Here is a 26,427-nt window from a genome sequence, read left to right as displayed (position 1 = left end):
TTATATATGAAGGTCACGATCTAAACCAAAATTCGCCTTTGAGGTAGACGGCAATCAAAATAATTAATTATTTCACATTCGAGTCTGTATTGGAGAACGTCCTCTCCCCAAAAAAGAGAAGACGACTACCGCAAGGTTTTAGCCAATCAGAGTGCGTTGCCTAAAATAGCACTCGTACACTAGGAGAAACAAATATGGCGCGGTGGAGTTCGAAGTAAGTCGTTTACAGATGCACGTTAGTTAAAACTCTCTCCCTTCATTGTTCGTGAACAGGTTTGTGCACTTAAACATTTAAAGAATTCTTTAACTTCTCGTCGGTTAAAATAGTCCAAAAATCAACGAATGGCTTGGAAATATTTACGACGGAGTGTAGCCTATTATGTCAACAGTGCTTGATGCCGTAATTCTCAATGCCGATTCACCGAATGAGTAACTTGTACCAGGAAATATACCGGTGACATGATTAGAGACAGTGATATTTTTCGGGTCAACTGAACCAGCCCTTTTCGGTTGGATATTTATGAACGACTGATACTTTTTTTGTTGTTTGCTATGCTTTCTGAGCCGCAATTTTGACATCGCGATTTGCACGCACAGCGTAGCACGGACTACAAATGCGTTCCAGACGATTTTGATACTTACTGGCAGTAGTGGTGAGCATCGTGCAGATGTCAAAATCGTCAATAGGAGTGCCTGAATTTTGTGCTACGCACACACGTATCTTATCTTGCTTTTCTAGTCGATCTGTTTTTATACTTTTCAGATCGAGAGTAGGCCTATTGTTGATGAGGCAAGCAGTCAGAGCAGTCCAGAACTAGAGGATAAAGAGCTCCCTGAGGTAAAGAGTTTTCTGTTATTTTTAAATAATACAGGCCTTTTAGTTAATCTGGCATATTCCTTAGTTTTGATAGTAATGTGTAGGACCCACCTTACCCTCACCTATATTCACATGTAATAATCCACACATACAAAAAACTTATAGTTTAGGGATAACAATTGATACGCTTGAGTGCAGGACAATGATTAATTGAAGTGAAACCCATTTTGAACAGTTCACAACATTATTACTAGCATGCAATTAAATCAGTGCCAATTATTATTATTATTAGTTTTATTATTATTTTACAGCATACTATCTTGTGATGTCGGCCTCATTAGAAAAAAGCCCTGTATAAAGGTTTAGTAGAGTTGGCAGTGATACATAGCACTTCTAGGTCCAGTAGTACAAGGCTTGGAAGAGGTGTGAGATCAGGAGGATTGACTCAAGAACATGAAAGGAGAATTCAGTAACTCACAGAAGAGGTATAAAACTCATTAAATCTTTATTGAAAAGATAAATTCTAAGTTTCTCACAATACACAAACACCATTCATATTCCTTCTTATTTTCAAAGTAAATTTATTCGATAAAATTTGGTGGTGTGAAATCCAGTCCTTATGGTTGTTTTAGTGTTCATACATTTTCAAATATTTTATTTTTGAAGTAAGCTATTGTACATATCAAAACAGAAATGACAGATATAAAAGTGAATATATTTTTTTCATTATCAGAGCATACATGATGGTGTTGCCAAGAAAATGATGGTGTTGCCAAGGAAAGTGCTGAATACATTGTGACAAGTGTGATGGAAATCCTGGCCTTGCACTGGATATAAAGATGCTTTTGCTAGAGAATTTACCAAGCAATGACTCGGTATCAGTGGAGATGGGACTGGCCCATCTCCCACTCACTGTAATGTCCCCTACATTTTGACTGCCGTTGAATTTGCTGGATTACTTCACTTTGAAGAAAATCACAGAATAACTATTACCACAAGTATCAGTTTACTGACCAAACATTCATAAGACCTGTAATATGCAAGTCACTGAGTAGAAGGATTCTTTTCATTCTACTGTAATTTGTGCAACCATTCAGTGAACATAAAAAATAAAGGCATAGAAAAACAAGGTGCTTTCATTTATCCCTTTCTCATATCAAAAGTAAAATGCAACTCTGTACACAATCTGTTCATAAAATCAATCATTTTAAAAGTTAATGTCATACAAGGAAATAATGTATGTCTGGATGGATTTATAAAAGAAAAGTTTATGTGAGGTAATCATCATTTTGATTAAAAAAATTCTTATATACATATAAGGACCACGGTGCCTTGAGTCTCTTGGTTCCATCTGCACCATGGCTGCTTAGAAATGTGTACTTGTAATTCCCATGTCAAATTCCTGGTTTGTAAGACTGGAATGTACCTTTATTTGTGCTAATTGTTTATGTAACAGCTTGAGGTCTTACTGTCATCCCTGATTTTGAGTGCTTGCTTTGCTGCTTAGTATACCTAAAAACAAAACATTGACTATTGGAAAGACTTCAATGCATTTTTTTGTGAAATTAATAGCACCCACTATCTGTAATGTCTACGCCAGACATAAGAGCACTGAATAGAGCATGGTTATCAAAATTATTTGTTTCAAAATCCAATTTATTATATAATGTTCCCCACAATAAGTACTGATATCCTGTGCTTGTCACAATTCTAGGACTAGCTGCCATGGCAGTGTTAAACTTTATAATAAAATGGCATTGTTCCAAGTACTAACATGCATTAGATTGATATTGATGGCAAGGTGTACTGAACATGGTAAAATAAACAGCTATTGTGTGTTTGGATTCTGGGTGTCAGGTACTTACTTTGGCTCTGGCTCTATGTTGGCCTTGAACCTGATGTAGGGGTAGATGTTACCACATGCATATTACCTGGATAAAAAAAATATATATATATACCAGTGTATTATCCTCATTCTCCAGAGAATCCCCATGAAGTCAACTTTAAAAATGTAAACAGAGAATAAACATTTACTACCATCAGATGCTGCAATTAATGTGCTCGCTTTAAATCTTTTAATTTAAATTAAATTCGAATAAGGTAAATAGTGAAAGGTTGTTTTTTCTCTTTTTTTTTTTTTTTTTGGACTTGAGGATATAACGACTAAGTAAGCCGACAAAAACCAGTCTTTAATAGAAGACTATTTAGCTCAATCCTTGTTTGTACTGACTGCTCTAAAGAATAATAAACTTTTCTGCGTACAGCAGGGATAACAGGGGCGGATCCAGAGATATTTAATATTTTCTGACAGTCTTCCGAGTAATGTTGATCCATCCTCCATTTTTGACCGCCTTTCGACAGAAATATTACATATACCCGCCAATGAAAACTTGAAAATCTAACCGTCTTCCGGAAGAACCAGAAGACGCCCTAAATCCGCCTCCTGAATATGTTCTCAATGAAAGAGTCGGACGTGATAAGAGATCGAAATAACGTACCCGTATCCGGCAGAATTTTGTCAGTTTCTCGCTTGTCAGTTTTATTTCCTACTTCTGCTTTGTCTACCTCACCGGCCTGCCAATGAAAATAACATCCTCTGCTTCTGCATTTCCCGTTTTATTTCCTTTTTCATTGTCCCGTAGAGTTATTCTTCTCTCTTTCAACTCACGTGTACTCGGACTACCCTCCATCTTGGTTTGCAGTGACATCCGGGTCTTCTCCAGAGCGTAGTAAACAGTAGTATTCAGTCATATGCAAATTGAGGCAAGTCCCAGAATTCCATGCGTAGGGGAGTAATGGCGAGAAGTTAAGACGAAAAAAAAATGCTGCGCTTTTTTTTCTTTAAGTGATCTTAAAAACCTATACCTCGACCTTTATTTTCTCAACGGTTTTGTGTGAGACATGCTTTGGGATTCAGGATCAAATAGGCAAAGTTTCAGAGAAAGGCCTATTTAAGCGTCTACAGCGGAAAGACATCCTTTAAATAGTGTCTTAACAGTGCGGATCAAATATGGCAGACCTACTTGTAAGCAAGGCCACCTAATCCCTTGACGGTCTCCCTACCTCCACATCCGCCGTTCCTGCAAGGGCCTATAGCAATTTAGCCTCGGAGCTGAGATTTAATCCATATGGAGGCAGGGATAGAATTTTGGGGTTAGGCGGTATTGCTTTCAAGTGGGGTCGGCCATATTTAGTCCACAAGTCAGTTATTCTGCAGATAATATGTTCTGGATGTGGACTAATTAAGATACATGTATTCTGTCCTTGTTTTACAGTCTGAAGACCCCAAAGACACCTTATTGTGGTACCGCCACTTGAAGTATTTAAGTCTCGGTCAAGGAGCCTGGAGACATAGAAGAAATGGACTGGCCAATATCATGATAAAAAATAAACCAAAACCAGTTTAAAATTTTGCAAATCCCATAATATAATTATTATTGTGAAAAGTGTTCTCTTGTGCTGCTTTAGAATTATACAACATAGTATTGAATATATTAGGAGATAAGTGATCTTTACTTCATTTAAGATGATATTTCAAAGACTATGAAAACCTTCCTTCTAAGGGAAATACCAGAGAAGTTCATTGCTTGGCAAATGTGATAAAAAAGACAATCAGAACTATTGCCCGGACTGTTTATTTTACACAAGATTTTCCCAGTGATGTTGTTGTTCTGAAAACAGAGTTGTGGGCGTTCAAGGTTGTGTCATGCAGCTTCGGACAATGTGAAAATGGTGCCATGTGTATCACATGGCTCCGTACTTCTGGTGGGTCTAGTGTTTTGCTAAAAGCTGGGGGGGGGGGGGCACAAGGATAAAATGTTTTGTTTTGTTTTCGTTTTCAACCTCCTGGAATAGGCAAAGGCAATTAGGGCACAGAGATGGAAAATTATTTGATTTTATCTTGTTTTTCTTAATTGTTGCGCTATTTTGGGAAGGGAAAAAGAGGGTACATGTTGCTTAGGGGAGGTGGATACAGGACCCACTGCTCCTCCTTTGGATAAACTAGCATGAAATAGTATATTTACATATATGCCATATTGCACCATAGTGAAAACTATATATTCTGTGGTATGCATATGTACAGTCAGTATATTTATATGTGCTCTTGTCCACAATGGAATGAAGATGTGGGAATGAGTGGTTAATCAATTTTTAATGAAAATATTTTTCTTTTAGAAGGATGTATTTATTTATTATTTTAAAAGTGGTTCCGTCCATTTTAATTTCTACATGTGTTATTTATGTAATCATGCTGATAATAATATATACCAGTGAAGTATATACATGTGTTGATATTTTCTTTAAATTAAGTCATAATAATAAACGCTACTCAGATTGGTATATATAAGATACAAATAAAATAATTGATAATGGACTGATGAGTTTATTGCTTCAAAAAACTGATTTTAAGCCCTTGTTTCGATTCTACTAATGCAGGTGCAATATGTACTGTTGAAAATGTACAGATAAACAATATAGACACAATAAGTTGACTATGAACTACAATACAATAACATTAAAATATAATACAATAGCATTAAAACAAGATTTTGCTCATTTGCAACTGTTTCTCTTCAATGACTGAATACAGTACAGATCACCTAGGTGATAACCGTCTTCCAAGGCCACAGATTTTCTATCTGAAGGCTACTAGAACAAAATTTGGTCAGAATAATACATTTACTTCTATCATATATGTTAGTAGCCATCTTAATAGTTTTCTTTATTGAATTTAGTTTTAAATTGGCACTACAAAAACTTTCAATTTAGCATTTACGTTTAATGTGACACTGCAAAATTTGTAAAACTTAAAAAATAAATTATGACCTGGTCAAATAAAAGCCTGTACATATTACAACTGTAAGCTACACTGTTCAAATAAGTCAAAGACGTAGTTAGTACTTGAAAACTACATGCCGATCTTTTTTCAAATCATTTTTACTCTATCATGAAATACGCATAAACTACATTTGACTAAGCAAATGCATTTTTAAACAAAGCAACAGGATATGGTTGCTCTCTTACAGGAGCGTAATCCTCAATTTCCTTTTTAACCAATTCCTGTTTGACCCCATTTCTATCCTGGCAGACAATATTTGTACCATGACAGATTTCTGTATCATACTGTCCACTGGCATGTTCTCCTGAAACAGACGTCACATCATTGTGATCTTTTTCATGTAGATCGAATTCATTTCTGCTGACAAACGCCTTGTAGCACAACTTACACTTGTATGGTTTCTTTTCACAGTGAAAAACTTCATGATTTACACAATTATTCATTATAGATAATTTGTCAGCGTGAATACTTTCATGTTGAATGAAATACTGTTCTCTTACAAATGTCTTATTACAATATTGGCATTTATATGGTTTTTCATCAGTGTGAATCTTTTCATGATCAACACAATCACTGTTCACAGAAAATTTCTTATGGCAGTATTGACATTTGTAAAGTTTCTTTACAGTGTGACTTTTTTCATGTTGAACGCACTTTTGTTTTTTATTAAATGCCTTATTACAATGCTTGCATTTGTAAGTTTTTTCTCCCAAGTGAATTTTTTCATGAACATTGCAGTAATCTTTTTGGGTAAATTTCTTGTCGCAGAACTTACATTTGTAGAGATTCTCTCCAGTGTGACTTTTTTCATGAACAATGCAACTGTATTTTCTGTTAAATGCCTTATTACAATACTGGCATTTGTATGGTTTCTCTCCAGTGTGAATCCTTTCATGAATGACACAATCGCACTGTCGCGTAAACTTCATATCACAATATTGGCATTTGTATGGTTTCTCTCCAGTGTGATTTTTTTCATGAACAATGCAACTGTATTTTCTGTTATATGTCTTATTACAATACTGGCATTTGTATGGTTTCTCTCCAGTGTGAATCCTTTCATGAATGACACAATTGCATTGTTGCGTAAACTTCTTATCACAATATTGGCATTTGTATGGTTTCTCTCCGGTGTGACTTTTTTCATGAACAATGCAATTGTGTTTTCTATTAAATGCCTTATCACAGTGTTGGCATTTGTATGGTTTCCCTCCAGTGTGAATCCTTTCATGAATGACACAATCCCATTGTTGAGTAAACTTCTGATCACAATATTGGCATTCGTATGGTTTCTCTCCAGTGTGAACTCTTTCATGAACAATACAATTCTGTTTTATGATAAATGCCTTATTACAGTACTGGCATTCATATGGTTTCTCTCCAGTGTGAATTTTTTCATGAACACTGCAGTGATCTTTTCGAATAAATGTCTTATCACAGTACTGGCATTTGTATGTTTTCTCTCCAGTGTGAATTCTTTCATGACGAATGTAATCCCGTTGCTGAATAAATTTCTTATCACAGAACTGGCATTTGAAGGGTTTCTCTTCTGAGTGATTTTTTTCATGAACATTGCAATTGCATTTTTTACTAAATGCCTTATTACAATACTGGCATTTGTATGGTTTCTCTCCAGTGTGAATTCTTTCATGATTGACAAAATCACATGGTTTAGCAAATGCCTTGTCACAATACTGGCATTTGTAAGGTTTCTCTCCAGTGTGAATTCTTTCATGAACAATGCAATTTTGTTTAATGTTAAATGTCTTACCACAGTACTGGCATTTGAATTCTTTCATGATTTTAACAATTCCAACCAATAAATTAACTAGGTAATTATTTGTTACCTTTGATTGACGGATATATGAGTTCTTCCATGGTTATCACTACTAGTACTTTTTCCTTTCCAGTATTAAACTGTTTCACAGCATGGGCATTTTTCATCTTTGTGAACTTCTTCATGATGTGAGAACACAATTTTACTACACATCTGGCCTCAGAACATCAATGTGTGAACTAATTCATTCATGAACAACACTATAAATATAATTTAATCACAACACTAACACTTATGTTGGTTGTTGATCTCTATTGCATATTTTTTTATGAAAACAAAATCTTCTTCTTGAAGTAAATATCTCACCACTGTCCTGATGTTCTTTGCTTTCCAAATGCTCCGTACGTGAACGAAATAACTTTGTTGCTTTTTTATCAATTGATCTATCACTGTGCAGGCATGGTTTCACTCCTTGGGCACCACTATGTAAATATCTTCTGTCAGATGGCTTGCACTGCAGGTCCACCTTACATTTTGGAGGCAAAAAGACTCAGATTCATTAAAGATAGTGCTTATTATTTGGATGTGACCCCAAGACAACAATGACGCTCATCCAAGACCCAAAGCTGGATTTTACACAAAAGTTGAGCTCATAAATTGATGACGTCATTACGCAGGTGTGCTGTATTTGCTTATCATTAAGAAGTCAAAGAACAACTGTATTTTTAAAGTTTTTAGTAAAAATAATCAAATACATGCTATTTTATTTAGTTTGAATCATGCCACTAGTGTGGACACGCTCGGCTGTCACCTTGATTGGATAGTAAACGATTGTCGTAAAATCGCTAAATGATATTAAACCGGGTGCATAAACTTGAAAACCACCTGGGACAACCTTGGACTGCCACATTAATCCAATACAATGCAAAAATAAACTATAACAAGTGGTTAAAGCCTTCAAGCCGAATGTCGTAAAGTCCCCATATACCTCCATAGAGACAATAAAATACTCTATTTTATTATATAAAGAATGAGCATGGTGATTATGAAATAATTAAAAGAGAAGATAAACTGTTCAAGTGTGGGTTTTGTTACAAGACATTTGCCGTCAGAAATGAATGTGATTTACATGAAAAAGATCACGCCGAAGGGTCATCTGTTCCAATAACATTTAGACATTATGATACAGGACGTAGGCCTAATCATGGTAAAAATCTAGTCTGCCAAAATAGTAATGGAGTATCAGAAGAATTAGTTAAAAAGTTAATTGAGGATCCTGAACCTGCAAGAGAACGACCATATCCTGTTGGTTTGTTTCAAAATGCATTTGTTTAGTTAAAATGTATTAAACTGTTTTTATCAAAATGTGGTAATCCGAAGGTAGAAAATTTGCAAGTTGAATTTTAACATAATATTGCTATATAATATTATTAAAATGACTTACTGAAATGGTGTGCAAGTCAACAGTATTAAATGACAGTTGAAATTGCATTGGAAAGGAAAACTTGATATAGGCCTATACTCAAACGTGTTATTTATTTAAATATATTTATGCCAATGCTTTGTTTGTGTTGGCAGTTCCTTTACTTTGATGTGATATTTAAATACATGTTTTCTCAATCACCACTTTGATGTGATATTTAAATACATTTTCTCTCAATCACCACTTTGACTCCATTTGTATCAAGAATAAATTTATAAATATGGCCTAAAATTCCCTATGTCACGAAGTGCTAACTTCATTTTCGAAACATTCACTGTGTAGGCCTTGTATGTTGTCTTAGTTAGTGGCAAAGTTACTGTTAAGTCTTGGGGATTTTAGGACAGATATTTTTCTTTGTTTATTTTCTGCACAAAACTTAACGATGCATTGGTAGGAACATTTCATATTTGATGTGAACTCACATGAAGTGTTCAAAGTTGGTCAAATTGGGTTCCAAACTAAAATGTGATAACACATAAATAGCACGTTAAAATTACATGTACCTCAAAAGTTGCTTAAAACATTCTGCGGTTGCTTGCTTAGAGGGTGTGATCTAGCGTTGTTGTCTGAGCAAAGAAACATGATGTTCAGACAAAAGCAACGTCATGATAGCAAAAAGAGTATGATTTCAAAAAATGTTTTTGAAATTGTTGAATAAGAAACAAGAAAATTAAAGTTCGAAATTCTAAAGGTTGTGTAGGCTATATGTAATTCTAATAAAAGAAAATAAAAATTTTCAGCCATATGGTTTTGTTTTTGAGAACTACATTTTTACAAAAAAAAGTGGGGAAGTGCGTTTGAGATCATATATGAAAATCATCTATACGCCTTGCCCAAATTTTTGCATTTATTATCAGGTTATTTTGAAATTACAAAAGCATCAAAAGTACTAATGAGTCTTATTTAGAAAGTCTTATTTAGAAACCGAAGTCCATTAGACTTTTCTTATCAAATATCAAAAAATAATTCTTTTATGAATAATATCATACACATTTTATGAATAATCATAATCACAAATCATATACAAATTTTATTCCATAAATAATTTCACTGAATATGTAATTTTTTTGGACGTGTATCAAACGCCTCTGCTTTCGGTAAAAGTCGAGTAGGAATTTAACTGCGACATATTTCCAGCGAATCTGAAAATACTATTATAATGTTTTTGGTAATTTCTTCCTGTAAGTATATGCATGCATAAACACGCGCGCATGCGCACCTGAGAGCGAGACGCAGTAAATGTCCAATCAAGCAAGTAAATGTCCTATCGCATGAATTTTGATGACAAACAATGTTTTAAATGTCTCATTCCATTTATACCATTTGTTTCTCAAGCAAAGCGTTGATTGGGCGCAACATGTCAAGTACACAGAATAATATATTTTAAATACCCTATATACCACATAAAATAACGTTATTAAAAAAACTTACGAAAACATGAAGATGAAATTTCCATAATTATTAGCGTTTTCTGGATACATTATAACGTTTAAAACGTTTTCAGTAATGTTAGTTTAAGTGCTATTTAATACATTTTTAAAACCACAAAAAATCACCGTAAAGCATTGGAATAATATTTGTGAAAACATTTTAAACAAACGGCACAAAAACTGTAAATGGTATACCCTCTACCAGTGCAACAGATTGATTTTTTACGAGATACTCGCATATATGTCTCTTGTTAATTAATGGCACATTTCTTCATCTCTTCAACTCACACACTGTCAATTCAACCAGTTTTCCCATCGACAGAGCCATGTGTAAGAGCGATTATAAATCGCTGTGGTCGTAGAAAGGAGGTAAAAACACCGAAGGTTCATTGGTCCGAAAGTTCACTACAGAATCTTCGGACCAATGAACCCTTGATTAAAAAACCGATGAAAATGTTACCGTTTTTCGGACCAATGAACCTTCGGACCAATGAACCTTCGGACTATCGAGACGCCCCCCTCAATGATCGGCCAGTTGTCGACACGTAAAGTATTATTATTATGTTTTTTAGTCCCAAACTACTACGGGACGCCGAAAGGACGCACTCCAGAGTAAAGGTGGTCTAAGGTAAGATTCATCTGAATGCCTAGGCCATGGAGGCGGTCCTGTTCTCGTTACACGTATTGCTGCTCAACGGTCAAATTTGGTGTGTGTGTGTGTGTGTGTGTGTGTTGTTGTTGTTGTTGTTGTTAAGTAAAAACAACAGGTTGTAATATTGAATCAATATTTACAATAATAGTCGCTATCCACTTGGCATCCTAGTAAAGCCCCCCTTACCTCTATATTAACTCACACTTTTTTATTCTCTAAAGAGTAGGTTTATTATACCCCATATACGGAATGCTCAATTTTTTAAATATATAAGTAAAAATTTGTCATCACTATTGGCAGCAAGTGACAACTTTCATCACAATGATTATTGTCATTTTTGGTGGATTTAGGTCGGGTGTCACGGGTGTCCTGCCCCCCCCCCCCCCCTTCGATTTCTAAAAAAAAATCACACCAATGTTCCTCTTTTGAAATTAGAATTTTAACTAGCAGCTGATCATGAATCATAGTTTTAAATTGTACCAAATAACACCGTTCGCCCTCTAAACTACCAACGTTTTACGAAGCCCTTCAGCGGACCCCAAACCCCACGCCAAGGGAGGGGGGGGTATGGGTCGGCTTTGCATCTGCTCCCCCCCCTTTTCAAATAATCCTGGATCCGCCCCTGTATCTTGTCACGATTTACCTACACGGTGTTGTTTGGGCGATGGTTTTTATCGCCATTAATACAAGATTTTCATTTAAAATCCATAGATTATTCCTTTTAATAGAACACAATTCTGATTAATCGTGATCAATGGGAGGAAATTTTCGCACATAAAAGATGAATTTTGGCCTATGGCGCTTTTAAATGTTTTAACAAAGCAATGTTTTTGTTTTCAGACTGCAGATGTTACGAAATAATTTATGGCTTGCAAAGTTTGAGGAAAGAAAAACCGCACTTGCATAGACAGGCTATTTTGCATGATGATCGTGACATAACAAGTAATTTAAAGCGGTACGACGTGGAACGTGAATCTTAATTATGAATATTTTGTACAGGCCTACGAGTTTGGTAGACCTATAAATAAGAACTTGAAAATTTGGTTGACGCAGTCAACTTTTCCTCGTCTGGTCGACAAAAAGCAAGACTTTTAAAACATTTGTGATATCTTACTGACCAAACTACGTTAACAGGTAGGCCTTCGGTTTCTAAGACGTGTAATTTTTTTAATGCCCCGAACTCAAATGGATTTGTTAAGATGTAGAAACTAAGAAAATCTATTTACATTAATCATATTAATATTATTATTATAATTTTTATCTTTTTAAAGTTTTGGCTTTTAGAAAAAATTACATTAAGATGAGAATCATTGCAAGTAAGATTTTTAAAGACATTTAATATTTGAGATGATGACAAACAAACTAAAATAAAATGATACCAACTTTTAATTGGTTTATTTTGTAGAAATATTGTGTGTGTACTTTTTATAGTAAAAATGAAAATAAAAAGGAATTCATGTTCGTTTTTATTATTTAACATTTGGTTCCATCATGCCTTTTGTACACTTGTACACTTTTGATTGGATTCATGAGATTTTAGATGAATATTTTTTTTTACATATGAAAATCGATTTTTATTGTTCTTGAAGGAATAACTGAAGATGTTTTCCCTGTGTATTGCCGCCGCTGTTGTGTTGTTCTTCCCTCTCGTTCCTGCCCAGCGGAGCGGTAAGTATTCATAATAATGAATGATAGGCTTTTTTGAAGTTAAATTTTCAGTCAGATTATTTATGTTATACAATTCTTATATCAGCACAGTTGCCAAAAATCAAAACAAGATCTCAAATTGCCATATATGTATATTTGGAATCTATTATATGGATTTAATATAGATATAATTAAGGTTTGTGGCTTGAGTATTGTGACAATTCGTTAAAATTCTAAAAGTTACCTTGCACAAAGTAGCATGAATTTTATGTTTCATCAAATATTGGAGACGCTAAAATTAATACATAGAAAATCATCTGTTAAAGGTAATCACACGAATTTCATTGAAATTTTAAAGAAAAGATCAGATAATCCTTGATATATATATGAATTAAGTTTTTCTGTAAATGGCTATTCTGTCACATTTTGTGGATCCTGCTGTTTGATATTAGAATGCAACATTTTACTTCCAAGTTTAAATGATCAAAATAAAACAGTAGTACCTTTAATTACAAGACTGATATTTGTCCATTATTTCCCACTTATATTCAAACAGATAAAAAAGTTCTTAAGCTGGAAAAATAAAATATAATGTCGTGTGTGCTTTATCAAATTTCAGTTGTGCGTCTTCGTTCCCAAAATTATCCCGATTATACTTGGGGGCTTCATCCTAACGGCGACGCATACATCAAACAAGGATTCAGCGGAAATGTTTTCAATATTGTCCCAGGGTTAACCGGACAACCAGGTACAGTGTCCTTCAACTCAGTGGACTACCCGTGCTCCTATCTCCGGCACTATGGATATTTTGTTAACCTTGAAAGTTCAAAGAACCCAAGGAACGCTCACATCTTCGACAAGGACGCCACGTTCTACCCTCGACCTAACAGATTTATCCCAGGGTATACGGCCTACGAGTCGGTAAACTACCCTGGGTACTTCATCCGCCATGCTGGCTACCGACTGCAGATACGTAGAGACGACGGCTCTCTCCTGTTTAAGAGGGATGCCAGTTTCAAACCTGAGATAATTGGTACGTAGACAGTTAGCTACTTACAACTGAACATGTAACGAATTTTGTTGATATTCTGTGTAGTTGATAATCTTTTGTGTGTATGAATTTTTTTGCCCACCGTGGCCTTTTCTCCCTTTTTTTCTCTCTCTATGTTTTTCTCTTTGTGTTTGCTTGGTGCTTACAGAGATAATTACGAAAAGCATTTTTTTTGTTTTCAGATTTACTGGAAAGGTGCCACATTTAAGCCTTTACTATCCCAAAGACAAAGACGTTTGGTATACGCCCAAATAAAATGCCGCATTCAGTGAAATATGGAGACATTTGAGGACAATTAATACTTTTCATGCTTGAGTAATTTTAAAATGCTAGTAACTCGATATTAAATGCGGAAACTAAGGAAATGGTGTTTGTCTTATTCTTAACGCTTTAAGTATAAAGACTTAACATTATGTTGCGCAGAGGAGCAGAAGACGTTTAATGTTAAACCTTGACGGGCTTCCACCCCCCTTTTCTGTGATGGACAGAGTGATGGTTAACCATGTAAACTTAGTTGCTATGGCAACATGTTTAATGAAAGACCAATATTCATAGTACGTGTTATACAGGTATTTTAGACAAGTACTTTACAAGAGCTATTCCCCCCACACACAAAGTATTCTCCATCCTGTCAGGTGTGAAAAAAAGAAAAAAAACCAAATACATGTCAGAATGTCTCCTCGATTTTCGAAAAGATACTTAAAGCTACCCTCTACCAGGGCCACAGGTTGACTTTTCACAGGATATTCACAGATATGTCATTAGATAAATAGACGGTCATTTTACTACATGTATCTCTGGTTTTTCCCCTTTATAATCTGCCACCCTGGTAAAGGGTCACTTACAGCTGCCATATCTGATTCCACGCAAATTTTGAGAAGCATATATCATTAAAAAACCGTTTTGTATTGATTATAATATTGGGGGATAAGTATGTAAGGTAAAGATATACATGTATATTAATTTGAATTAATTTAATGCACTTCTTTCCGAATTAGACGACTTGTGTGTAAAAACTATTATTTGCATATCCAAAAGCGTCGAACCGTGGTGGTTGTGTGGGGAAATAGGATGCCTCGGTTATTCTTTAATATCCATTGGCATACTTTTCTTAAAAGTTTTGTGATATATTTAAAAATAAATATGGTTGCAGGCCAGTGCAATCAAAATGGAGCCCATCTAACACAGCAAATATTACCTACCACAACTAGCACACCGTGAAATGGGACAAATTTTCAAGTTTTAATATTGATATGGTTCCTCATACTATAAATGGGGATAGAACAATACAAAGATCTTATTGTGTTGGATTACAAAAATCTAATAGAATTACTGTTCAGACAGACTATATTTTAGTTTCCGCAATTTTTTAGATATATGTAGGTATAAATCCTAATACACTATAAGATTCACTTGCTCAAAAATAGCATGTAAAACAAACCAAATTTGTTTGTTAGAGACCGCGCCTACGTGAAACATTCATTGTTTACTTGCATGGCTTGATGTAGCGTTTTCTCAGCTGGTAAAAGAAACGACGGTCTGGCGAAAGTGACGTCACGTGCTAATAGAGTGTGAATTCACGTGTGTTTTGCTATGTTACAAGGAAAATAGTGAATTTAGAATGTTTAAATGTATCTTTTACACAAGAACCGTGCCAAGCCCTATACTGATCACTGTTCCATTTCAACAGTTTTAAAAGATCGTTAGTTTATTGAATAAAAAAGTATCCAAAAATAATTGTTCAATAAAATGTTTAATACACTATTTTATTCCATAAATACATAATTTCACCAAATATGGAATTTTATTTGGTCGTGTATCAAACGTCTCTGCCCTTGCCATATGGCTATTTGGAATTTAACTGCCACATCTTTCCAGCAATTCTGAAATTATAAGAATTATTTTTTGTAATTTCTTCCCGAAAATATATGCATGTAAAACAATAGCAAACACACACACACCTGAGAGAGAGAGAGAGAGAGAGAGAGAGAGAGAGAGAGATGCGGTCTCTAATTAAAAATGCCCTTTCGCATGAATTTTGACAACAAATTACGGTATTTTAGATCTCTCCTTTCATCTATACCATCTTGTTTCACAGACAAAACGCTGATTGGGCGCACCACATCAACTTCGCAGAAGATCAACAAAATTCGTTCCATGTTCAGTTGTAAATAACTAACTGTCTACGTACCAATTGGCTCAGCTTTGAAACTGGCATCTTTCTTAAACAGGAGAGAGCCGTCGTCTCTACGTATCTGCAGTCTGTAGCCAGCATGGCGGATGAAGTGCCCAGGGTAGTTCACCGACTCGTAGGCCGTGTATCCTTGAAGAAATTTGTCAGGTCGAGGGTAGAACGTGGCGTCCTTGTCGAAAATGTGAGCGTTCCTTGGGTTCTTTGAACTTTCGAGATTCACGAAGAAGCCATAGTGTCGGAGATAGGAGCACGGGTAGTCCACGGAGTTGAAAGACACTGTACCTGGTTGTCCTGTTAACCCGGGGACAATATGGAAAACATTTCCACTGAAGCCTTGCTTGATGTATGCGTCGCCGTTAGGATGGAGTCCCCAAGTATAATCGGGATAATTTTGGGAACGAAGACGCACAACTGCAATTAAATAAAGTAAATAAATAATTATCAAGATCTAGTTTATTTTTGAGCTTGAATATGTTTGAATGTCAAGCTTTTTTATATCAGTGGGGAAATAAAGGCCAATCATTTTCTTTTATGTGTTTTATTTTCATATATCATAATCAATATTCAACATTTAAATCTGAAAATTATGCCGCTTAACAAACAGATTCATGCTTCATATTTTCCAGCATTGATTAAATTATTTCTTTCCTTTTGAGACGAACGTAGCAGAGATGTTTTTAAATTCAATAAATGTTATTTTGTGTTTTCGGATACTTGATAAGCATAAAAAACAGGCTAGATGTTCTACGAAAATCTCACTAACCGATTATTTAAAACGTACCCGTAAACACAAGCCATACATCGGGTTTTCTTTTGAAATCTATATAATTAAACATCATACTAGGTTCTTAAAATAATGAAATCATCTAAATTTTAGTGTACTTCATTGTTAATTTTGGGTAATTTTGAGAGTTGGACAGTCTCAGTTGGTTTTAGTATGTAGCAACTGTACTTTTATAAGATAAAAGTTATATTTCAACCTAAAATACAGTTTTTGTGGTGGATTTTTATGACAGAAGTGTGGACTGTAGCAAGAGGTATCATCTTCCGAAAAAAGAATGAAAATTTCAATAAACACAAACACTCACCGGTGCCTGTCTCCTGGGCGTGGACAAGGCTGGGAGAGACCAACACAGCAACGGTGGCAATACACAGGGAAAACATCTTCAGTTATTCCTTCAAGAACAATATATACTGGTGTTTTTTGTCCAAACTATAACAATGCATTTGAGATCATTATTTTTTATAGTTTACTGCTTTACTTATCATCTTGATGAGACGTTCAATGTCCTCATAAAGTTAACTTTGAATGATACTTTTAATATAAATTATTTCCGAAACACTTCTAAACTATTTTTAAAAAAAGTTATCTCATAAAAATAGCCTGATCATTTTACTTTCGAGGCCTAGATCTGTCCTTATCTACTTGAATCCACAGAGAAATACACGATCACAAATTTACAGCCTACCTGTTTTATGAAAGCTGATCACTGAAACAATATTGTCAGGAGTCTTCTCAATCTGACGACCAGTCGCGGATGAACTCACCTCGTATGGCAAGTTTTCAAGTTCTTATTTATAGCGAGAATTTATATTACCACGGGTAATTAACCTAGGTTGATTTAAGGGAGAAACAGGAAAACAAATTTCCGTACAAAAATACGGAAATTGCATTGATAAAAAGACAAATAATGTCATGAGGACACGACCGCTATTAAAATCCTCATGATTTGTGTTTTATTAATTGTCTGAAACCATCTTTAATTGGAATCACTTCAGATGGATATTTGTAGTCCCATAATTTTGCACATTTAGGTAAATGACCACGTCTAATTAGGAAATACCGAATTCAGGAAACCAAACGTTGAAAATAAAATTAAGAATGGAATTAGCATGAATTAAAGGCAACCAAGATAATGCAATTATCCAGGCGGATCCTGGCCCAATCCCTGGCTACTAACTCCAACAGGAAAAATATTACTTACTGCTAAGTGGAACGCATCCTGTTTTCTATGACAGTAATCACAGTAAATTTATTTATCACATCATCGAAGTTTGCTTAAACCTTGTAACACCATTGAGTAGAATAGTACCAAAAAAAAAAAAAAAATTAAAATTAAAAAAATTAAAAAAAAACAGACACTCTTAAAGTCGCTGTCAGGAATTTAACTGAGACATCTTTCCAGCGAATCTGAAAATACAATTATAATTTTTTTGGTAAATTCTTCCTGTAAGTATATGCATTCATAAACACACATGAATTTTGAAGACAAACAATGTCTCATTCCATTTATACCATTTGTTTCACAAGCAAAGCGCTGATTGGGCGCAACATATCAACTACACAGAAGATCATTATTACAATATTTGCTACAAACTTAACCAGCTTAATGTCTGGCACGCCTAGTAAAGCTGTTAGGGAGTAATTATTTTTACCCCCTAGATGATTCGGTAGGCGTGACAGACAATCAAGCCGGTTAAGTTGATAGCAGATTAGTGAGACTCCCCAGGGAGTTAGACCGATCCAGATGGATCGATCTAGGCATCGGAACCCAGTCTAAGGTAAGATTCATCTGCCTGCCTAGGCTATTGAGGCGGTCTTGTCCTGGTTCCTGATCTTGTCCTTGTTCTGATTACAGGGTGCTGCTCATTGATTTTGTCATCACCAATGGCAGCCAGTGACAACATCATCACTATGATTATTGTTATTTTTGAATAAGAGTGAGTATTTAGGTCGTTTTATTCGTTCAAGTAACTTGTCCCGATTGACCTACATGGTATTTTTAATTCGGACGGTGGTTTTATCACCATTAATAAAAAATTCTCATTTAAAAACCAAAGATTTACGTAGACAATATGTGGAATTGGCATTATCATGAGCACAATTCTCATTAATCGTGATCAATGGGGGGAATGTTTTCCATGCATAAAAGATACGTAAAAGATGTATGTAGGCCTATGGCACCAAACCCAATATAGAGGTGCAATTGACAAAGACATAGATTGCAAACTATGTTTGATTATTTTAGGGTCCCAAACGAAGAAGTTTGTATCAAATTTTTGCTGTCCTGGAAGCATGAAGAGAAATAAAAAATAATTCATCGTCTATCCCCAAGAAGAAACATAAGTTACTGTCACAAGTACAAAACGGCCATCTGTGAAACGTTCTACTCACTTTGAAAATTCAGTCATCACTGGTTTTGTTTTTGGATATCTCTTACAAGTATAAAAATTATAATAATTGTAAAAATTATAATCTTCTGTATAGAGCAGTTGATTGTTTTTTGACGACTTTAGTTTGCTTGTCACTGAATACTTAAAAAAGGAAAATACACCCTACCGACAGTAAAATAAGCTTTAGATAAATTATTATTCCCCTGTTTAAAAAAATTGAATACAACTTTGAATTCATTCAATTTTATTTTTGGACACTTCAGCATGTGAAATCCACCTCTATGTTGGTTTTGGGCGTTTAAAGTGTTTTAACAAAGCAATGTTTTTGTTTTCAGACTCCAGATATGACGAAAGGATGCAAAGCGGATGTGGCTTGCAGTTTGAGGAAAGAAAAACCGCACTGGGATGGACAAAGCCTATTTCGTATGATGATCGTGACATGACAAGTACTTAAAAGCGGCACGGCGTGGGCCGCACAACTTAATTATGAACATTTTGTATAGCCTACGAGTTTGGTAGACCTATAAATAAGAACTTGAAAATTTGGTTTGGCGCAGTCAACTTTTCATCGTCTGGTCGACAAAAACCAAGACTTTTGAAACATTTGTGATATCTTACTGACCAAAATACGTTAACAGGTAGGCCTTCAGTTTCTAAGACGTGTAATTTTTTTTTAATGTCCCGAACTCGAACAGGTTTGTTAAGATGTAGAAACTAAGAAAATCTATTTACATTAATAATAATATTATTATTATTATAATTATTATCTTTTTAATGTTTTGGCCTTTAGAATAATTTAGATAGAAATATTGTGTGTGTAGTTAAAAAAAGACAGGAATTCATGTTCATTTTTATTATTAAACAATTTTTCATCTGAAAATCGATTTTTATGTTTCCCAAAAGAATAACTGAAGATGTTTTCCATGTGTTTTGCCGCCGTTGCTGTTTTATTCTTCCCTCTCGTTCCCGCCCAACAGAGCGGTAAGTATTTATAATTGTAAAAAAACAACATCTATTTTAATTAAATTTTCAGTCAGATTATTTCTGTTAGGCAATGCTTATATCAGCACAGTTGCCAAAAATCAAAACCAGATCTCAAATTATCGACCTATAATTAAGAAGATGGGATTCATATGACTACAGTGTTTGTTTTTTATCTTTTGGAACAGGATAACTTATTGTATAGATGTGATATAGATATAATTTCGGTTTGTAGCTCCAGTACAGTGGCAGTTCGTTAAAATTTTTGTGGACATAAGTTACCTGGCACATAGAAGCATGATTTTTATGTTCATCAAATATTGAAGACGCTAAATAAATAAATAAATAATTATCTGTTAAAGGTAGTCATTTACACGAATTTCATTGAAATTTTAAACAAAATATCGGATAGTGCCTGATATATATGAAGTAAGAGTTTTTCTGTAAATGGCTTCACTTACACATTTTGTGGATCCATGCTGTTTGATATTGCAGGCTGCAACATTTTACTTCTTAACTTAAATGATCAAAATAAAACAGTAGTACCTTTATTTCCCCACTTATATTCAAACAGATATAAAAGTTCTTAAGCTGGAAAAATAAAATATTATGTCGTGTGTGCTTTATTAAATTGCAGTTGTACGTCTTCGATCCCAAAATTACCCCGATTATACTTGGGGACTCCATCCTAACGGCGACGCATACATCAAGCAAGGCTTCAGCGGAAATGTTTTCCATATTGTCCCCGGGTTAACCGGACAACCAGGTACCGTGTCCTTCAACTCCGTGGACTACCCGTGCTCCTATCTCCGGCACTATAGCTTCTTCGTGAACCTCGAAAGTTCAAAGATCCCAAGGAATCCTCACATCTTCGACAAGGACGCCACGTTCTACCCTCGACCTGACAAATTTCTTCAAGGATACACGGCCTACGAGTCGGTGAACTACCCTGGGCACTTCATCCGCCATGCTGGCTACAGACTGCAGATACGTAGAGACGACGGCTCTCTCCTGTTTAAGAGGGATGCCAGTTTCAAAGCTGAGCCAACTGGTACGTAGACAGTTATTTACAACTGAACATGTAAACGAATTTTGTTGGTCTTCTGTGTAGTTGATAATCTTTTGTGTGTATAAATTTTTATTGCCCACCGTGGCATTTTTTCTCTTTCTCTCTCTGCTTTTACCTTTGTTTTTGCTTAGTGCTTACAGAAAAAATTACGAAAAGTATTTTTTTGTTTTCAGATTTACTGGAAAGATGCCACACTTAAGCCCTTACTATCCCAAAGACAGACACACTTGATATACGTCCAAATAAAATGCCGCATTCAGTGAAATATGGAGACATTTGAGGGCAATTTATACTTTTTTATGTTTGAATAATATTAAAATAATAGTAACTGAAGACTTAACATTCTGTGTTGAGCAGTGGAGCAGAAGACGTTTAATGTTAAACGTTGGCGGACTGTTATGGACAGAAACACCAATTTACCTATACATGTATTCAACTACATGTTACAAGAGCTAGTTCCCCACACACAAAATATTCTCCATCCTGCCGGGTGTGAAAAAAAATCAAAACAAATACATGTCAGAATGTCTCCTCTTTGTACGAGAAGATACAGCTGCCATATCTGATTTCACACAAATTTTGAGAAGCATATAAACCGTTTTGTATTGATTAAGTATGTAAGGTAAAGATATATATTAATTTAATTTAATGCACTTCTTTCCGAATTAGACGACTTGTTTGAAAAAAAAACTATGATTTGCATATCCAAAAGCGTCGCACCGTGGTGGTTGTGTGGGGAAATAGGATGCCTCGGTTATTCTTTAATATCCATTGGCATACTTTTAAAGGTTTTGTGAAATAATTAAAAATAAATATGCTTGCAGTCCAATGCTACCTAGCACAACTAGCACACCGAGAAATGAGCTAAAGTTTCATGTTATTATTTCTTTTGATCATCTTTTTAAATAATGAGGATAATTTGGTTTAAGATGTTTTAATATTGCTTTCGTTCCTCAAAATATTAAAGGTCATGATGCAATATTAATTCTCTCTTTGTTTTAGTTTTTGCGTATCTTTGATGGTATCCGTCCACTTACGCGTAATTCCAGATCTCGAGTCCTACAAAATTGTTTAGGATAAAGCAATTAATCTAAAAGATATTCTACTCAGTTGAATTATATTTTAGTTTCATCAGTTTTATAGATATATGTATGTTTATGTCTAAATCTAAATGCACTGTATATTGGCTTGCTAAAAAATAACATGTAAAACGAACCAAATTTGTTTGTTAAAGATCGCTTCTACGTCAAACATTCATTGTTTGTTTGTATGGTTTGATATAGCGTTGTCTCAGCTAATAAAAGAAACGACGGGCTGGCGAAAGTGACGTCACGTGCTATTAGAGTGTGAATTCACGTGTGTTTGCTCTGTTACAAGCAATAGTGAATTTAAGATGTTTTATGTAAGCCCTATACTGATCACTGTTCCATTTCACCAATTTTAAAAGATCGTTAGTTTATTGAATTAAAAAGTATCCAAAAATAATTCTTCAATAAAATGTTTAATACACTATTTTATTCCATAAATAATTTCACCGAATATGGTATTTTATTTGGACGTGCACCAAACGTTTCTGCCCTTGCCATATGGCGAGTAGGAATTAAACTGTCACATTTTTCCAGCAATTCTGAAATATAAAGAATTATATAAGCAATTTCTTCCAGTAAATACTGTATACGCATGCAACGCAATGGCAACGCGGTCTTAAATTATAAATGCTCTTTCGTATGAATTTTGACAACAAATTATGGTATTTTAGATCTCTCCTTTCATCTATACCATCTTGTTTCACAGACAAAACGCTGATTGGGCGCACCATATCAACTACACAGAAGATCAACAAAATTCGTCACAAGTTGAGTTGTAAATAACAAACTGTCTACGTACCGGCTCAACTTTGAAACTGGCATCCCTCTTAAACAGGAGAGAGCCGTCGTATCTACGTATCTCCAGTCTGTGGCCAGCATGGCGGATGAAGTGCCCAGGGTAGTTCACAGACTCGTAGGCCGTGTATCCTTGAAGAAATTTGTCAGGTCGAGGGTAGAACGTGGCGTCCTTCACGAACATATGACCATTCCTTGGGTTCTTTGAACTTTCGAGGCTCACCAAGAAACCGTGGTGACGGAGATAGGAGCTCGGGTAATCCACTGAGTTGAAGGACACGGTGTCTGGTTGTCCGCTTAACCCTGGGACAATACGGAAAAAATTTCCACTGAATCCTTTCATGATGTATGCGTCGCCGTTAGAATGGAGTCCCCAAGTATAATCGGGTTCATTTTGGGATCGAAGACGCACAACTGCAATAAAATAAAGTAAATAAATAATTATCAAGATTTAGTTTATTTTTTACCTTGAATATGTTTGAATGTCAAAGCTTTTAAATATCAGTGGGGAAATAATGGCCAATCATTATCTTTTATCTGTTTTATTTTCATATATCATAATCAATATTCAACATTTGAATCTGAAAATTATGCCGCTTTACAACCAGATACTTACTTCATATTTTCCAGCATTGATTAAATAATTTCTTTCCTTTTAAGACTAACATAGCAGAGATGTTTTTAAATTCAGTTAACGTAATTTTGTGTTTTTGAATACGATACATGTTACATGTTCTACGAAAATGTCATCTAACAGATCATTTTAAACGTTGTTCCCGAAGCACAAACCATACGTCGGGTTTTCTTTTGAAATCTATATATTTAAACATCATACTAGATTCTTAAAATAATGATATCATCTAAATTTTAGTGTACTTCATTGTTAATTTTGGGTAATTTTGATATTTGGACGGTCTCAGTTGGTTTTAATATGTAGCAACTGTACTTTTATAAGATAAAAGTTGTATTTCAACCTAAAATACAATTGATACAGCCGATTTGAATGGCAGAAGTGTGGACTGTAGCAAGAGATATCATCTTCCGAAAAAAGAATGAAAATTTCAATAATTACAAATACTCACAGGTGCCCGTCTCCTGAGCGTGGACAAGGTTGAGAGAGACCAACACAGCAACGGCGGCAATACACAGGGAAAACATCTTCAGTTATTTCTACAAGAACGATAAAAACCGTTTTTTTTTTTCAAGCTATAACAACGCATTCGAAATCATTATATTTTATGTTTTATTGTTTTACTTATCATCTTGATTAGACGTTCAATGCCCGCATAGAATTAATTTTGAATAATACTTGTGTCAATATAAATCATATCCGAAGCACTTCAAAAATATTTTTGAAAAAAGTTATGATAAAAAAATAGAATGATTATTTTACTTTAGAGCCCCACATCTGTCCTAGTCTACTTGAATCCACAGAGAAATACACGATCACAAACCTACAGCCTACCTGTTTTATGAAAGCTGATCACTGAAACAATATTGTCAGAAGTCTTGCCTTGTCAATCTGACGACCAGTCGCGGATGAACTGACTACGTAAAGCTAGTTTTCAAGTTCTTATTTATAGCAAAAATTTATATAACCATGAGTAATAAACGTAGGATGATTTAAAGGAGAAGCAGGAAAACAAATGTACGTACAAAAATATGGAAATAGCATTGATAAAAGGTCAAATAGTGTTATGTTTGTCTAAAACCATCTTTAATTGGAATCATTTCAGATATAAATGAACTTATCAGGAAATACCGAATTCAGGGGAAAAAGGACACCAAACGTTGACAATGAAATTAAAAATGGAAATAGCATGAAAAAAAGGCACCCGTTTTTAAGGCCCTGGATCATCCAATCACCCTGGCTGATCCTGGACCAGTCCCTGGTTACTAACTCCAACAGGAAAAGTATTACTTATTGCTAAGTGGAATGCACCCTGTTTTCTATGATAGTAATTACAGTTAATTCAATAACCACATCATCGAAGTTCAGCCAGGTACATTTGCTAAAACCTTGTAATACCATTGAGAAGAATAGTACCATTATTTAAAAAAAAAACAGACACTAAAATTCGCTGTCAGGGTGCTAAAATCAAGAATCAAGTATTTTCGAATACAGACGATGTCTATGAATCATTAATATCCTATATAAGACAAGATACCAAAACATATTATTAATAATCCAAAATAATAAAAAAGAAAGACAAAAACACATAGCAATTTATTACTGGTCTTTTTTTTAAGTTCTGTGTTACTAATCAAGAACTGCTGGCAAAATTTTACCGGGTAATGTTTGAGAGTGTACTAACACAATCTTTCACCGTCTGGTACGGTAGTGCTACAGCAGAGGACAAGAATCGCCTCAATCGCGTAGTAAAAACTGCCAGGCGCATTGTAGGTAGGGACTTGCCGTCTATTGAATGTTTGTATACGAGATGAGTGCTCAAGAAAGTGAAGTCAATCACGGGTGACCCTGGTCACCCAGCGAATAGCCTACTATATGTCAACAAGCCGACTACGGTCATTAAAAGCAACCTCCACGCGCACTAAAAATAGTTTTCATCAATCAGCAGTACGTATTTTTAATGAACAAGATGTATTTTAATAATTCCACTGTATTACATTTTATTGACAGATCATACCAATTTTCATTTTATACTTGTATAAATATGACAATAAATTATTATTATTATTATTATTATTATTATTATTATTATTATTATTAATCCACACGCATTCTAACGGCTCAATACACAGTAAAGTTATATAAGGGTATGCTGCAATACGAGAATACAAGTGGCAGTGTGTAATTTAATCTGTCAATAATTACATCTTTGTTTTCAGTTAATTTTCATTACGTTATTATATTTTCTTAGCTTTATCGCATAATTGCATAATTACCATTACCTTCCCCGTGTCGAATATCCCGGTGACTCCGTTCGACATAAAAGTTTTCGTGTAATTATTAAACTGAGCAAAATAAGTCTCTCTATTCTTTAAGTATTATATAATCTGTTAAATACCTTACCATCAACTGTATTGTTTATCACCATTTTCGCCTTTTATTGCATAATATTTGTTATATGTATATTGTGAGAGAGAGAGAGAGAGAGAGAGAGAGAGAGAGAGAGAGAGAGAGGCTTCTTCTCGTAAACTGTACTAATAGTTTACCGGTAGACAAATATAAAATATAGTTAAACAAATGGACATACATAAGTTTATGGAGGAGTTAAGGATTCGAAGAATGCGCTGAAGAATAAAAGTGATTTGTGCGGCACGAAGTAATTTTAAAACCTTAATATCGTGTGTGACGGATCAACATAAAGATGGGCCTCACCCCAACTCGCTGACTTAATAATGTATACACCAGCCTTGTAGTACCATTTATTGTAGAATTAATGACTAATAATAAGACGCCGTTGC

The 26,427-nt window shown here is 34.8% G+C and overlaps 6 protein-coding genes and 2 long non-coding RNA genes across 15 annotated transcripts in view; 4 read left to right on the top strand and 4 right to left on the bottom strand.

The window, feature by feature from the left end:
- Positions 1-5,192, top strand: part of LOC106158873 (uncharacterized) — a 29,124-nt gene extending 23,932 nt beyond the window's left edge. For all 5 annotated transcript variants that reach the window (XM_087004280.1, XM_087004282.1, XM_087004284.1 and 2 more), the window contains one exon: positions 4,093-5,192. In XM_087004280.1, coding sequence (XP_086860406.1) covers positions 4,093-4,224 — 132 coding nt within the window. In that variant the 3' untranslated portion in view covers positions 4,225-5,192. The remainder of the gene's footprint in view (positions 1-4,092) is intronic.
- On the top strand, positions 53-1,668 carry LOC106152237 (uncharacterized). 3 transcript variants are annotated; one of them, XR_015332804.1, is made up of 4 exons: positions 53-214; positions 764-838; positions 1,129-1,302; positions 1,551-1,668. It is a non-coding gene; the product is annotated as an uncharacterized LOC106152237 (long non-coding RNA). The 3 variants fall into 3 exon arrangements; XR_015332803.1 differs by lacking the exon at positions 53-214 and adding an exon at positions 259-273; XR_015332805.1 differs by lacking the exon at positions 53-214 and adding an exon at positions 639-653.
- Positions 1,306-3,805, bottom strand: LOC147763763 (uncharacterized). Of its 2 annotated transcripts, XR_015332807.1 has the most exons (3): positions 3,316-3,624; positions 2,683-2,748; positions 1,306-2,329 (listed from the first exon to the last, which is right to left on the bottom strand). It is a non-coding gene; the product is annotated as an uncharacterized LOC147763763 (long non-coding RNA). The 2 variants fall into 2 exon arrangements; XR_015332806.1 differs by having other exon boundaries at positions 1,306-2,748; positions 3,316-3,805.
- Positions 4,653-8,072, bottom strand: LOC106158869 (uncharacterized). Its single transcript, XM_013534981.2, has one exon. The coding sequence runs from the start codon at positions 7,454-7,456 to the stop codon at positions 5,792-5,794; it is 1,665 nt and encodes a 554-aa protein (XP_013390435.2). The 5' UTR covers positions 7,457-8,072; the 3' UTR covers positions 4,653-5,791.
- Positions 8,073-11,966: 3,894 nt separating this feature from the next.
- Positions 11,967-14,062, top strand: LOC106167720 (uncharacterized). The gene is made up of 4 exons (XM_013546575.3): positions 11,967-12,133; positions 12,589-12,667; positions 13,266-13,679; positions 13,880-14,062. Exons 2-4 carry the CDS (start codon positions 12,601-12,603, stop codon positions 13,903-13,905), a joined length of 507 nt encoding a protein of 168 aa, XP_013402029.2. The 5' UTR covers positions 11,967-12,133; positions 12,589-12,600; the 3' UTR covers positions 13,906-14,062.
- A 1,369-nt stretch (positions 14,063-15,431) lies between these two features.
- On the bottom strand, positions 15,432-17,478 carry LOC106167719 (uncharacterized). Its single transcript, XM_013546574.2, has 4 exons — positions 17,361-17,478; positions 16,980-17,067; positions 15,889-16,302; positions 15,432-15,580 (listed from the first exon to the last, which is right to left on the bottom strand). The coding sequence occupies exons 2-4, from the start codon at positions 17,053-17,055 to the stop codon at positions 15,555-15,557; spliced, it is 516 nt and encodes a 171-aa protein (XP_013402028.2). The 5' UTR covers positions 17,056-17,067; positions 17,361-17,478; the 3' UTR covers positions 15,432-15,554.
- A 2,041-nt stretch (positions 17,479-19,519) lies between these two features.
- Positions 19,520-22,100, top strand: LOC106167721 (uncharacterized). Its single transcript, XM_013546578.3, has 4 exons — positions 19,520-19,703; positions 19,969-20,046; positions 20,684-21,097; positions 21,289-22,100. Exons 2-4 carry the CDS (start codon positions 19,980-19,982, stop codon positions 21,312-21,314), a joined length of 507 nt encoding a protein of 168 aa, XP_013402032.2. The 5' UTR covers positions 19,520-19,703; positions 19,969-19,979; the 3' UTR covers positions 21,315-22,100.
- A 497-nt stretch (positions 22,101-22,597) lies between these two features.
- Positions 22,598-24,617, bottom strand: LOC106167718 (uncharacterized). The gene is made up of 4 exons (XM_013546572.3): positions 24,464-24,617; positions 24,081-24,168; positions 23,003-23,412; positions 22,598-22,742 (listed from the first exon to the last, which is right to left on the bottom strand). The coding sequence occupies exons 2-4, from the start codon at positions 24,154-24,156 to the stop codon at positions 22,716-22,718; spliced, it is 513 nt and encodes a 170-aa protein (XP_013402026.2). The 5' UTR covers positions 24,157-24,168; positions 24,464-24,617; the 3' UTR covers positions 22,598-22,715.
- Positions 24,618-26,427: the final 1,810 nt, after the last annotated feature.

The sequence above is a fragment of the Lingula anatina genome, chromosome 2 (assembly GCF_051362555.1).
Source record: "Lingula anatina isolate TDL-2025a chromosome 2, LinAna3.0, whole genome shotgun sequence".
NCBI lineage: Eukaryota > Metazoa > Brachiopoda > Lingulata > Lingulida > Lingulidae > Lingula > Lingula anatina.
This window is presented reverse-complemented; position numbering and strand designations above follow the sequence as displayed.